Source organism: Pelobates fuscus, chromosome 9 (genome assembly GCF_036172605.1).
Source record: "Pelobates fuscus isolate aPelFus1 chromosome 9, aPelFus1.pri, whole genome shotgun sequence".
Taxonomy (NCBI): Eukaryota; Metazoa; Chordata; class Amphibia; order Anura; family Pelobatidae; genus Pelobates; species Pelobates fuscus.
In genome coordinates this window covers 12,068,439-12,084,274 of record NC_086325.1, presented here as the reverse complement: position 1 = coordinate 12,084,274, position 15,836 = coordinate 12,068,439, and the positions used below count along the sequence as shown (strand labels likewise).

Here is a 15,836-nt window from a genome sequence, read left to right as displayed (position 1 = left end):
ATGCCCAATCATATAAAAAACCTGATTTAACAATATTTATCCAATAATATTTTTCTTATCTGTGTAGATACAGTAACCAGGAGAGTGGTAATAATGAATTGAAAAAAAATAATCAACATACATCTGCCCAAATAAGTGATCGTTCACAGATTGTTTGTACTACGCCATCCACATACATAATAGTTTTTACATTTTTAGACTGAACTGGGAATCTTTTAATCTGGTTATCTGCCCTAATTGCCAAAGCTAGAGTTTTAATTACCATTAGATAAAGTTTTGGAGAGAGTGGACAACTTTGTCTGGTTCCGTTTTTCAATGGGAACCAGTCTTGAGAAAAGACACTGCCTATTACTCTAGCCATAGGGACAGTATATAAGGCATTATAGGTTTCCTTATTTTTCTGGAGAGACCAAATGCCTCCAAAACTTACCAAGGAGGTCCCATTCTGACTCTGTCAAAGGCCTTCTAGGCATCCGACGACAGGGCCAAAATAGGCTTTCAGCCTGACTGTGCCATGTCCAGAAATTTGATGAGTCTTTTGACATTATAAGTAGAAGATTTGCTTTTAATGAAACCAATCTGGTCCTTACCCCTGTTTTCTCTATCCAAACTGTCCAGCTCTATATATAGTTTGACAAGAGTCAAGTTACTTCAGCATTTTATTTGAGTTCACAATTTGATAAGATGTCCTCTGATCGCACACTTATAAGTACACCACATAATTTTTTCTTTAAAAAAAAACTAAACGTTGAAGCTTCCTTGATCAGATTTAAAAATAGTTTATATTGCAAAATACGGTCAGTTAATCTTCAATAAGATCTTGTTTTTACAAATTTATCATACATTTTTTAAATCAATTTGGACATATTTCTCTCAGTCAAAAATAATCAATTGTAGACTTAGTAGGAGAATGAGAAACAGGAGCAATTCTTCTCTTGCGGATGCCAAACACACCATAAGACTAAAAGGCCATTGATCCTCAATATTTCGGTAAAACGTTTAGCAAGATTCACAACATGGCACTGCTTATCCTCTTAATTTAGACTATTACTATCTAAAGTAGGGTGCTATAAACAATTAAAATCAACCCCCCCCCCAAAAAAAAAACCTCCTGTGGCGGTCTGTCAAGGTATCACTGCCATGGATACACTTTTTCCCAATACAGGAACCAAAAATAAACCACAAGGTAAAATAGCACCAATATTCCATAACCCCCACACATGAGCCAAGGCTTAATGCTGGGAGAAGACTGTTTTATGGAAACACAGGCTTCAAATGTATACAAGTTACAAACTCCTCCTCTGTGCCTGAGAGATTATTTTTTTTTTATTACTTATTTATTACTGAGTCAGGAACTGTACTAACTCAAGTATCTCCAGGTACAGAAAAACACACATTTTTCAGACACCCCAAAAGTACCCCCAAAACACATGAAAACCCCACAACAGTTGCATTCCCTGATAGCGCCGATATGGGTGACCAACATATCCAATAATCACTCAGATCGGTTCAGGGCTTCGGGATTTCTATGGAAGTCATAATTTGACCGACAAAACAGTTACATGAAATCAGTGCTAACAATTGGTCAAGTTCGGTAGTTTAAAAACAAACAAACTACCAAACGTCAATAGTCATACTGTGGAGCTTGTTCCCCTCATTCAGACGAATGATTACACCAAACATTGCCCTTCTAGGTGGTGTAGAATCCAAATGCAGGCAATGATGGAAGTCCAGCGGTGTTTGGGAGTTTCCGTGTCTGATTTGAGTTCCATGAGCTTGACTACTAAACACCGCTGCCTGCGTTCATGCGAACAAGATGGTCGCCACGCCGTGGTCGTTCATACGAATTGCAGCCACCCAGACGAACAATTAGAACACTGCGGTTAGAATTATTAAGAGGTGTCAGTTGGGCTTAACAAGCTCCCGGGTCTCGTTCGTGCGCCTGTTCGGTTCCGGAACAGCATGGGAAAATGGCACGCACTAAGTCTTTTAACAGGGTTTTTGCAGGGCCCATAGTCTTTGGGCAGTAGGCTAGCTAGCAGGCCCCTTTAGGAACACGTGGCAGAGGCATTTCTGCCACTCCTTATCCTCTCCGCTGGAAAACCAATCCTCTGCATTAACCTTGTCGGGGTGTGGTTGGGGGAATAAACATTTGCAATTGTATAGATTTGATTAGTAATTTTACATATGAGAATATGAAATCTGCATTCGGAGTCCAATTCTTGGTGTAACAGTTTAAATGCGAGTCTACTAGACATTAGGGTAGCTATGTCCATCTTTATCTGTGGACAACCAGTGAACCGGTATGTTTCTTGTATTCTACATATATATATATTTTCTTTTTTTTAATCCAGAAAATAATTCTCTTTTTTGGGGTATTCATTCCCCTGATGTTCAGAGAGGCAAATTTAATCATAATAGTCCTACATGGGTCCCCTTCCCTCCACCAGCATCTTCTCCCCAAGACAAACACAAAAAGACAAAAACAAAACAAAACAAAACAAACCTCAATATAATTCATGCAGAAAATTAACAGAAAAAAACTGAACCCTGTAGACCCAAAGGGGAAGACAAGCCTCATCTTGAAACCAAAACTTAGCAATAAAGCCCTTTGTGTGTGAGAATACACTCAGTGGTTCCTCTGATACTTTCAAATTGTAGCTGTAAAATAATTAAACACTCTTGATTGTCAAGCTTCCAGCTGATTTTAACTACTTAAGAATTCAACTGCCACCATGCTTTGCCATCCATAGGTTATATGCTGTAAAGCATAGTAGACATTAATTACAGAGTTCCAACAGACTTAAAGGGATACTATAGTCACCAAAACAACTTTAGCTTAATGAAGCAGTTTTGGAGTATAGATTATGACCCTAGAGTCTCACTGCTCAATTCTCTGCCATGAATTTTTTGAATTGACTTGAGCAATGAAAATTCAGGGACATCATCTATACACAAAAACGACTTTTGGTGACTATAGTGTCCCTTTAAGCTTAGTGCAGCATCCACTCTCATCCTGCTCAGCCATCCAATTGTGCCAATGTGATAGGGAAAGATTCACCAGTCAAGAAGTTTAAAATAGATCAGCAAACCAACACCGAGCTTCAACCGTTCATAAAATTAGCAGCTGTAACATAATAAAGAACAGACTTTCAAATTTCAGCTGATTTTAACTGAGTGGGGAACCAAATTCAAACGTACTTTACTTAGGCACGTACAGAGTTCACAGACCCAGCAAATTTAAATCCCAACCCAGTCAGCCATCTATAGACCAATCGGCTGTCTCACATTATAGGCAATAGGCTTCAATATGTTAAAGGAAGGTTTATACGCTTTATAATAATGTGAAAAATGGGTTTGAAGATCAACATTTTTATGCTTTTAGAGAGAAAACAAATATTTCATAGTGCCACACAGTAGTAGTGAGTAAGTATCATTAAAAGGAACAGACTGATACTGTGGATCAGAGCGCAAAACAATAACGCTATTTACATACAGGATAAAAGTTTTAGGATCCACTACAGCCATTAGGCAAATTCAGCATAAGACAGCTTGTAATAGAGATATGCATGGGGAAAATATTCGGCTTCGGTTCGGCATTCCGAAATTTGGGACATTGGAACTTCGGTTCGGCACTTCGACACTTTGGAACTTCAATACTTCTGCACTTCGACACTTCGGAACTTCGGCATTTCGACACTTCGGAACTTCGGCACTTCAACAATTTGGAACTTCAGCACTTCGGAACTTTGGCACTTTGAGACTTCGGATGTTCTCTTGCAGCCACTTAGTAGATAAATCCCTAATTCCCACGGTATTAGGGAGCTATCTACCAAAAGGCTGAAATACCTAAATTGGTCTTTCAGTCAAATTTACCAATACTAAGTAAAGATTACTTAGTATTAGTAAATTCTGCCCCTATTTGCTATACTGCGAGTCGGGGCATGTCTAGTAAACAGTTAGCAGCCTGTGGCTGCTCACTGTTAAAAAAAAAAAAAAAAAGCCTGTGCCCCCCCTCCCGAGCCCCCACCCATGCCCTGAGCGGTGAGTGGGGGCCCTAAAGCAGAATAGGGGGGGACCTATTGTCCTCCCCCCCGACCCCCACCCATTGGCGGCGGGTGGGGGCACTAAGTCAGAATAAGGGGGGGAACTATTGTCCTCCCCCCGGCCCCCACCCTGGAGTGGTGGGTAGGGGCCCTAAATATTAATATGGGGGACCTATTGACCTCCGCCCTAGCCCCCACACCTAAGCGGCGGGTGGGGGCCCCTAAATAAAAATGTTACTAAAAATAGTGAGGGGGGAACAATAACTGAGTACCTGTAAAAAAAAGAAATACAACTTACCATTTGATGTCGTCTTTTTTCTAAAATCTCCTTTGGAATTTTTCCACGCTGTGTAATTTGACTCATAACTCCCTGATTGGTTGATTTCAACAGCAGGGGAGAGCCTTCTACTCAGGTAGGGTGGGAGCTTCCCAGAAATGCTCTTATGCACAAGGCTGGAAAGATGAAGAGTGCGTCGGGATTCTAGCGACAGCCAGTTTAGCTCTTTTAACATGTCACAGTAGTGGGTAAAGTAATTACATTATATTACAAAGCGGTAGAATGAATTATATAGCATATCTATAACTGTATTAAGTTTATTAAGGTCGTGTGACAAAACAAGTTCGCCACTGGTTCTTGGAGGGAACTACTTGCCAGCCTTTTACTCTGTGACTATGGCCCATTTGTTTTATTTTGGCTGAGAGACCCTAGTTGTGCCTATTGGGACTGTGAAAAATGGCTTCTTCGAACTATCGAAGTAGTCAAAGTGGCACTTCAGATACAGTCGAAGTGTTGAAGTAGTCGAAGTGGCCGCCATTTGACATTCAAACACGTGGCGGTGGCCATTTTATTTAGTCGGATGGGTTCAGCGGGGTATTGTTGTTGAGTTCATGGAACTCAAATCGGACATGCGACGGCACGAATACCACTGAAAAGTTACCTTCCAGGAAACTTTGACAATTCGAACGGGAGTCAAATGGCGTTCGGTAAGTTGAAGCCTACGAACAAGGGACACGCATTAACTATGTCCATTCACCATTCCGTTCGACAATTCGAACTGTACTTTGACTGTTCAAAATAGACCGGCCGCACAGCCTAAATCTCTGGAACTGTTTTGGGCATGAAACCATGCATGTGGTCGGCCAAAAAGAGACTTCCAGGAATTTCCTGAAACCGGGCTCTGATCTGGGTGATTTTTGGATATGTTGTTCACCCAGATCAGGGCTATCAGGGGATGTTTATGGGGATATGTTGTATTTTGGGGTACTTATTGGACTTTATAACAATGTGTGTTTTTTCTGCCTGGGGATAATTAAGTTAAAGTATTATCTGCCTTAATTGTATCACAGGCAGAGGGGAGGGATTGTGTACTGTATGTGGGAGTGTTATTCATTGTCACATTGTTTCTATTGGCTTGTACACTTTGTGTCCCTGTGCCCAACAAGTCCACCTGGGCGTCAACCTTTTGGGACTTGCATAAAAGGCCAGCTTTGGCTCCCATTAAAGAGTCTGGTGTTCATGAAGTTTAGGCTCTTGTTTGGGGGATTGGAGAACTACATACACTCTGGGGATTGCTATAATCACTATACTCCCCTGAGTATAATCACTAAGCTCTTGTAAGAGCTGTTCCTGCTGTGCTCTCTGGACTAGGAGAGGTCTACCCAGTGTAAGCTGGATCCTTGTCTTGGGTCTAGTGTTGGTGGAGGACGGCAAGACCCCAACCAAGCTGCGGCGGTTCGTGGGGTCTACGGTAGTTATGGTGTTCCAGTGCAGTGCTTATGGCACTTTAAAGTACTAGGAAGCAGCGATTGACGGAGGTACCCGGTCGGGGTGCAGGCGGTCCATCACAGGTGGGTTTGCAGTGCGGGTGCATACACTACATCCCCATAATCAATGACCGGCATTAGCATTTGTTGCACTATCTGTTTCCTTACTGTAGGGCTCAGGCATATACCAACAACCTGGCTCACAATTAAGAAAGAAAAAGGCCAGGAATTGCAGAGGGGGATCCCTATAGAGTTCAAAATTTAAACCTGCATTTGTAAGTGACCACATGCCCTAGGAAGGTTTACCATAAGATGAAATGCTGTGTTGTTGTTATTATATTTTATTCATTATTTTGACTCATTTTACTTATTTATTTAAACCACTTCTACATCCTATAGTTGGTAGATACATTTAACAGCCTACTACAGAGGTATGTATAACATACCAGAGTTAGTTTTTTTTATCTTGTAAGTGCAACCATTATTATTACATTTATTGGTTGTAAATTATATATTTTTTTACCTTTGAATTGATCTACTTCATATTTCTATATTCATTGTAAGTTTTTTTTTATATTATTAGTTGAAGGGCAATTTTTACCCAACTCTCTTTCTCTCTTTTTTGTTTATACTCGATATATGTTATACAATTTAGTGTTGTTGGTGAGCACACTTTTTAGAGGGGGAGATTTTATTTGTGGTGTACTGATAATTATTTTGGTTTAACTCCTTTTACTTATGTATGCTGCCTACTTTATTTTTCTTGGCCCATAATATTAAATCTGTTTAGCTAAATTTTAATTAGCATAACATATTTTTACTGTTACATCCTTTACAAACTAGGAATAGCTTTTGCCAGCAATATGCACCGATGGCGAGAACTCCGACGTTTTTCTCTCTCTGCCTTACGAGATTTTGGGATGGGGAAGAGAAGCACAGAAGAAAGAATTCTGGAGGAAGTCACTTGTCTGGTTGCAGAGTTAAAAAGAACCAAAGGTTTGAGAAATGAGAACGTATTCTATGAAAATATTTCTAGCTTACTGAAACAGGACAAAATAAAAAGTAAAGTTTAATTTTTCCAAACTAATGCCTCAATTTAGGAAACTTTCCAAATAGTGCAATACTATTAGAAAAACTCTCCAGATTATTTAATTCTGTTAACAAAACTCTCCAAATGATTTATCTTCAGAAGTTACCAGAAAGTCTACAGGAATGTTTGTAGATAAATCGTTTGGAAATATGTCTACTAGTATTGGATTATTTGTAAATTGTATTTACTAGATAGCAAAACTATTGAAGGATTTACAATTTAGCAAGTGATGCAAAATAAATACAGCTGTATCACACAGGGTAACATTTCATATTTTCGTTTTTTAACACAATAATTACAATCCCATATGTTATACATCCAGAAGATATGATTAACATTCTAGAATATTAATAAAAATGTTAGAGAGCCTATCAACTAACTTTAGATTTATCTTATCTTGCTCCCCAAATTTTTCATTTTTTTGTAAATGTCACATAATAGATTTGTCAATGTTTACTGATTCTACAGTTTGAAGTATTTAATAAAGTGAGAATTCAAAGATAATACACAGCTAATTAAAAAAATTAATGGCCAAAGTAGCCAAACTGACTCCCTAGAAAATAAGGATGAAAAAACGAGAACTAAGTTCCTAAAAGTGGAATCCAGAGCTGGGACCTCAGGGAGCCTATTTCAGAGTTCCAAGGAAGGTGGTAACCCTAAATAGAATTGTGACAAACCCTCTGTCCCTGAATTTAAAACTTTTGTCTGAAACAGATTCACATTTATTGTACTAATGGCTGTTTGAATAACTAATTTTCTACCGAACGACTGACCACCCAGAACAGGAGCGTGGCGCTTGTTAACCTAACTGCCCTTATTAACACCTCCAAAACCATGAACACCCCTAACATTCTAAATGATCAACTGGGTGGTCGGCGTTCGTCTACACGAACACGTGGCAGCAGCCATATTGGAATACGAATGCGGCCAGCGGTGTTTTGTCGTTGAGTGTATGGAACTAAAATCAGACACTCGACGGAACGAACACTGCTGAGACTTCCACTCCTCGTTCTGTTTGACAAGTTAATGCACGAATGGAGCGCCGTTCGTTAGATACAATGGCCGAACTAATTGTATTCAATACTACTGTGCACGAACAGCCCCATTCGACTCTTTTATTGGATTTTTATTATACAAAAGAGACCGATCGCACAGCCTAATTCTCTGGAGCTATTTGGGGCAAGAAAACATGAGTGCGGTCGGTCAAAAGAGACTTCCACCTAACTTTCAAACCCCTGATCCGATCTGGGTGATTTCTCAATATGTTGTTCCCCCAGATCAGGGCTGTCAGGGGATATATAATTTATGTGTTTCCCATATGTTTTTGGGGTGTTTGTAAAATTTGGTAAAAACTTGCATTTTTCGTTTGGAGATAATTGAGTTAATACAGTAATTAACTCAATTATCTCCCAAACAGAGGGGAGGTCTAGTGTACAGTAACTGGGAATGTTCAAGTGTAAAACTCTGTTTTTATTGTTGTGAATTTCATGTCCTGTGCCCCACAAGGTCCACCTGGGCAGAAACCGTGTTGGGAAATACTGTATAAAAGAACAGCTGTACCATTAAACATTCAGTTCTACTTCACCCTCAATCTAGAGTCTTGTCTCTTATTGGGGGGAAATGGCTATACAGCTATCACACTAGCTCTTGTAAAAGCTTCACTTCTTGGGATGACTACTGGAATGCTGTGAATACCCCTCACAGTAGGGAGAAGGACACCCTCTAGCGGTGGGAACCCCTCTACTCATCGGGGTAACCGCTACAAGAATAGAAAAATGGACACAAAATAACAGGAGCCACTTAGAAAAGGAGGTCCCTAAATGGAACTCTGGAGACATAGAGATAAACCCCTATCTAGAAAAACTCTAGTGGAAAGTGAAAAGGATCTGTACAGCAACGAGGGGCAGGAAGACAGCGGTATCTAGGTAGGTACTAGTGGAATCTCCAACGGCACTGAGGTATTCCTAGGTTTAGGTTTTATTTTTATTTTATCTACCTTGCAATATGGCTTTACTCTACTTGGGGGATTACCTCTAGAGATTTTTTCGGTTACCTACCTATATCCTATGGGAGGTTGGAGTTGGGTATAGGAGCTTATCATATAGGGTTTAGTGTGGTGTTTAACGCTGCTGTTAGTTTCTTCTCAGCTGTCATTTATCTCCCTACCTTCTGTTGCTCCTATCAACCTATCCCCCTATGTGTCACGATTCTGGGAACCAAAACACGCTAACACACACACAGAAAAGGTGCAGTACCGGACCTTAGAGTGGCCGGGCTAAGCACACAAAGAATAGTCAGCAGACAAGCCGAGGAAGGGGGACCAGAAGACAGAATAACGAGAGACAAGCCGAGGTCAAAGGGTAGGAGAAAGTCACAAGGTCGGATAAACAAGCCAGAGAGTACGTAAACCAGAGAGAACCACAAGTAGAACAGCAATACTAGAAAGCAAAGACCACAACAGGGCAGAGAGACACAGGAAAGGTAAGTCTTGAAACCCATTGCTTAACTCTGATTGGATAATTTCCAATCAGAGTTAACAATCACACGTGGGAGATATCTATACCTCCCACTGTGATTGAGGTACTGTGCCTTTAACGCCGGGTCAGGTGGCTGACCCCGGCGTTTACAAAACTGGGCGGTCTCCCAGCGTGCAGCGTCATGCATGCTGCCGCTGGGGGACGAAGAGGAAGACGCGGGCGTCATCCGAGGCTGGGAGGATGCTGCTCGCCGAGCGCAAGAGGAGAAGGGGACCGCGGACGGCTGGAGGGTGAGTGCCGCGAGCGGACTGCAGCCTCCCCTCGCAGCCGCCCACGGGATCCCGATACTATGCTCTTCCTGCCCCTCTCACTTGACTCAGTACTAGATACGACCTCCACAACATTATTGTACAGATCCTTTTCGTTTTCCACTAGAGTTTTTCTAGATAGGGGTCTATCTCTGTGTCTCCAGAGTTCCGTTTAGGGACCTCCTGTTCTAAGGGGCTCCCGTTATTTTGTGTCCATTTTTCTAAACTGACTACCTAGCTTACTGAGAGATTATTTTCAGGTTCAGCTATTTTGACCTTAACCCCTTATGAACGAAGGCAATTGTTCACGTTCTAATCAATAACAAAACCTGGAATTTGTCTCTGTTCAACCATATTTACTTATTTCATATTAAGTGCACCCATTATTATATATCATTTTATTCATTTCACATCAAATATTCATATATGAAACTTAATTCAATGTGAAAACAAATATATAAAAAATCTGAGAAATTAAAAAAATATTGTTATTTTTCAAGTTCTGCATGACATTTTAACAGTGAATGTTATAACACTGTTAACACACTACAATTCACATATTTGTGTTCAGCAATGTCTCACGAGTACAACAGTACAGGTTTTATTGGGTTTTGGAAAGTTACAGGGTCATTATAGGGCTTTCCCCGTTTTTTCTTTTTACAAATTGAAATTTGCCAGATTGGGTTGATGGACCTATGTTGCCTATGGGACTGTATGATAGTCCAGGAATGAAAATGAACCCCAGCATGGCATACCATTTGTAAAAATTGACAACCCAGAGTATTTAAAATTGGCTATTCCTAGTCTTTTTTAAGTAGCCACTTAGTCTCAAACCTGGCCAAGGTTAGCATTCATATTAGTTTTTTAGCATTTCACAAATAAACTGCCCTTTCACCCATGATATCATCAGCATTCTAAATTTTACTGCTCTAACACACTCATATTTGTGTTCAGTAATGTCTCACTACATTGTCAACAGTATCCACCATGTACAGGTCTCATGGTGTTTCAGAAAAATATAAGACTTGCCCATTTCAGTTTTTGCCCATTGAAATTTGACTAATTGGTTATATTGCCTTTGAGACCGTATGGCACCACAGGAATGAGAATTACCCCCATCTTGGCATACCATTTGAAAAAGTGCTCAACCCAGGGTATTGGAAATGGCACATGTCGGATATTTTTTAATAGCCACTTAGTCACAAGCTATGACCAAAGTTAGCATTTATTTGTTTTTTGCAGTTTTTACACAAAACCTGCACTTTCACTGATGATATCATTATGATTAGTTTTACAGTTTTTAGCAAAGTATCCCGAGTACAACAGTACCCCCTATGTATAGGTTTTATGGTGTTTTGTAAAGTTACAGGGTTATATAGGGCGTGCAAATTAAATTCTCTGGACTTTTTGTCTGGTTTGTCAGGTAGGTGTTATCGATGCAATTGAGAATGCTTTGATGGGGTAAGATGTGACTTAGGGATGTGTGATAGGAATAGGTGGTGAACACATGATTCTGAATCCCTGTAAGTTAAAGCTTGATGGTATATGGGCTAGTTTTAGATGAAGATGGCAAAAGGAACACCTGTGGAATACTACCAATGCCCTATCATAAGCTGTCATGGTGTTTGAAGAGCCATGAAGTTGGTCAGACCATGACAACCTCCAGAAATACTGGTGATCTGGATTGGGCGCCTGTTGGCAGAGGGAAGGAACCTGAAATATTTCTGTAAGCAAGAACAGGACATAGTTTCAGCTGCAGTGTTGGTAATACCCGGGATGTGTTCACATTTTAAATAAAACTGGCGGCAAGCCAGGTAATTTTTTTGACCAAACTCATTACGGTCAAAGTGGAGGAGCGCCCTTTATTGACTATCTCACATGCCGCTATGTTTTCTGTAAAGTATTCTACTGCCTTCCCGGCCCAAAGATAAGCTCCGGTGTGGGCAGCCACTACAATGAGATAGATACCAAACAGAGCAGATGTTCTTTGAAGGCATGCAAGTAAGGGCGGCAGTGATTGTCCATATTACAGGTTATTGTTTTGACAACAGGGGGATGAACACAGAGATACCGTTCCAATATAGAAGGAATTGGTACCACATGATAAGGTCACCTCTGGCCAGGGGTTGTGGATGGAACATCGGCCAAGCCAGATATTAGACAGAGTAGCCTATAGATGAACAATCTTCCATGCGGAATGATTTGCATAGCAAATGAGGGATCCCAGTAATGATTGAAGATCCCCATGTGTACACAAACCAATATGAAGGAAACAATCAAATTTTTTCCTGATGCATAGTAGCTTCTCATCTGGGATGCCTACCCGCAATGACATCGTAACCAACGAATTACCCAGTAACAACAGTTTGGTCGTGGGGCTTAGGGTCTTGTCGAGAGAGAGAGGGATCCCCAGAGTGGAAAAGAGGGCCGGTGTGATGTGGATGCTTTATGGCGTGTGAGTACTTATTTCCACCTACAGAAAGTTGTCCAGGTAATGAGTCACAGTGGGACACCTGACAATATTTAGGAGTAGCCATCAGAGTGTTTCAAATAATTTTGGGCTGTGTCTGGATTCGAATGTAAGCCTGATAGTGAAGTAGTAATTGTCCCTCTATTTGACGCTATGAATGTGCCATAGGGACATGTGGATTGGTAGTAATTTGACTGATGTTGATTTTTTCTATGCCAAGTGTATTTGCCTGCATGAAAAATTGCTTGTATGGTGTTATCCAGTGTGGTGTAGTGGAGAGAGAATTCATCAGCTGGTATGAGTGAATTTATGCTCGGGGTGTGTGAAGAATGAGGAGCTAAGTTAATCATGTCTTAATTGATAGCTTGGGTTTGTGCGTCACGTAGAAAATGGAGGATGCATGAACCTAGCTGGGTTTCCTCATGTAACCTGGCTGGGTTTCCTTATGTTGTTTATTGTCCATGGTCATGGATCAGGTTACGCTGAGATAAGGTTTGGACACTTCATCATGCCTGAAGGGAGTGCCATAATTCCAGTGTGAAACTCCTTAGAAAAAACAATAACTAGAAACTAGGAAATCTTACAAAAGAAGGGGGAACCAGATGTGCAAGGTAGTAATGAATAGAGAGGCAGGGGGCGGGGAGTTAGAGCTAGCCTGAATGTCCGTGGAGCAACAGGGACATGGTTTGGTCGTTACTAGCTTAGTCAGTCATTTATTTATAACTCTACAAAAAACAAAAGATAAATATACAGCAATAAATAATTAATAGTTGGATACAATATGTCTGCCCTTCTTTAGAATGCACTCACAGTGTGTTGAAGAGAATGTGCCTTGGGGTGTCTCCCCTGGTATATGGTGGGAAGCTATCACTTTCTTTAGGTTCATCCAGGTGCAGATCTGGTCCACAATAAATTTCAGAGTGTCAGGAAATTCAGCTCCATGAAAAATGTATTTGCTACAAAAATATTGATAAAAGCAATATAAAATAACTGTCCAACGCGTTTCTACTACTTTAAGTGGTCTTCCTCAGGGACAATATTAATAATGTAATTAAACAATGTGTAAAAAATGCATCAATACACCCTTAGGTGTCAAGATGCCTATCTCCCCTAAACCCCAAGTCCTTTAAATAGGGCTAATCCCTTACAGTCATTGGTGATTCAGTGGGCGCTGTCTTTTTCTCTGTTGAGATTGGATAATCTTTCTTGGCTTCCCAGCTGTTTTCGGGTTTCCTTTCAGTGTTTCGTATTGGCTTGCGTTCCAGCGCCATTTTGTTGCGTGTAACAGCTCATGAATATATACTGCCGGGTTGTCTTTGACATCCGCGTTCCAGCGCCTTGTTGGAATGGTCGATTTTGCTAAAGAAATACTTAAAAAGGCTCCAGTTATGATTTCCTTATGTAACAGGAGCCTTCTGTATTTCCAGCGGTTATGGTGTTTTCCCTTGCTGCAGTGGTTAAAGTGTTCGCCCCCTTTTTGTTGTGATAAAGGACACTTCACCCCTGGATTATGGAGAGAACTAATTGACCATATTTTACCTTGAAACTATAACCCCTATGACTTATTTGATCCTATGACATTATTTCTGCCTGCTGGGACTTTTACCAATACCACTTCGAACTGCCGAAGTGATTCGAAGTTGTACTTCGAACCGTCGAACAGCCGAAGTACCGGACCACCCATACTTGGAAATATGCTGCTTGTTAACCACCCAGAAGCTGTGGTTAACCGCAGCCTAATTGACGAACGACTGGGTGGTCGCCGTTCGTATAGCCGAACACGTGGTGGGGACCATCTTGTTTAGTCGAACGCGACCAGCGGTGTTTTGTCGTCGAGTGCATGGAACTAAAACCGGACACTCGATGACACTGCTAGAACTTCCACCTCCAGCTAACTTCAACTAAATCCATACGAACAGCGCACCATTCGGTAAAAGTAATCTATCGAACGCACTTCAACATTGACTTAGTGCACGAGCAGTCCCGTTCGTAGATTCAAAGTACTTTTTAATCATTGGAAATAGACTGACCGCACAGCCTGATTCTCTGGTACTATTTTGTGGATGAAAACATTTTGGATATGTTATTCACACAAATCAGGGCTATCAGGGGGTGTAGTATTTGTGAGGTTCCCGTATGTTTTTTTGGTGTTTTCAGAAAATGGGTAAAAACTGTATTACTCCCCACACCTCCTATAACCCACACTACCTGAGCAGCATGCTCACTGCAGCTCCCCACACCTCCTATAACACACACACTATCTGAGCAGCACACCCCCTCCATCTCACCACACCTCCTATAACCCACACTACCTGGGCAGCACACTCACTGCAGCTCCCCAAACCTCCTTTAACCCACATTGCCTTAGCAGCACACCCACTCCATTTTACCACACCTCCTATAACCCACAATACCTGAGCAGCACACTCACTGCAGCTCCCCACACCTCCTATAACCCACACTACCTGAGCAGCACACTCACTGCAGCTCCCCACACCTCCTATAACCCATGCTACCTGAGAAGCACACTCACTGCAGCTCCTCACACCTCCTATAACCCACACTACCTGAGCAGCACGATCACTGCAGCTATCCACACCTCCTATAACCCACAGTACCTGAGCAGCACGCTCACTGCAGCTCCCCACATGTCCTATAACACACACTACCTGAGCAGCACACTTACTGCAGCTCCCAATACCTCCTATAACCCACACTACCTGAGCAACACGCTCACTGCAGCTATCCACACCTCCTATAACACACACTACCAGAGCAGGACGCTCATTGCAGCACCCCACACCTCATATAACCCACACTACCTTAGCAGCTCACCACACCTCCTATAACACACACTACCTGAGCAGCATGCTGGGTGCAGCTCCCCACAACTCCTATAACCCACACTACCTGAGTAACACACTTACTGCAGTTTACCACACCTTCTATTACACACACTAAAAAATAGCAATTTTAATACATAAATTTCAAATCCGTTTAAATATTATCATAACTATTTATGCCATTGGAGTCATGTTGTGACAGGTGTACTTCCCCAGTTCTTGCCACTGGTCAACTGTAAATTGATTTTTGACTTTTGTTTGCAAATGCTATTTGTTATAACAGTTGTTTTTATATTCCATAATACACAGCAAATCAGATTACTTTACATTCGTTACAGGAGCCATTCTCGAACCTCGGGAATATCTGAGCAAAGCTGTTTGCAATGTTATTTTCTCTTTAATGTTTGGAAATCGCCAGGACTATGAGGACGAGGAGCTCATTAACGTCATAAACCTGATTAACGAAACATTTGTAATAGCTAGCTCACGATGGGGACAGGTAAGACAGGAAATGGTCTATAATACACCTCAGATGAATTTTAACATTAGCATATTGTCCACCGACTAAATGATAGGTGATAACGTGTTTTCAAAGGCGTTCATTTTTTGTTTTATTTAATATTTAATATATTCATTTAATATTCTGTATTTGTATAATTTAGTCTGCCACAGAAATTAAACATAAATTATTCTTTAAATTAAGCTAAACAAACACTGTGTCACTTATATACAATATAATATATATATATATATATATATATATATATATATATATATATATATATATATATATATATACAGACCATTAATGGCAACGTATGGGAAATGTATTAACCTT

The 15,836-nt window shown here is 40.9% G+C and overlaps 1 protein-coding gene across 1 annotated transcript in view; it reads left to right on the top strand.

The window, feature by feature from the left end:
• LOC134572306 (cytochrome P450 2G1-like) overlaps positions 1–15,587 on the top strand; it is a 32,587-nt gene extending 17,000 nt beyond the window's left edge. The window contains exons 3-4 of the mRNA XM_063431189.1: positions 6,654–6,806; positions 15,337–15,587. Coding sequence (XP_063287259.1) covers positions 6,654–6,806; positions 15,337–15,566 — 383 coding nt within the window. The 3' untranslated portion in view covers positions 15,567–15,587. The remainder of the gene's footprint in view (positions 1–6,653; positions 6,807–15,336) is intronic.
• The last annotated feature ends 249 nt before the right edge of the window (positions 15,588–15,836 follow it).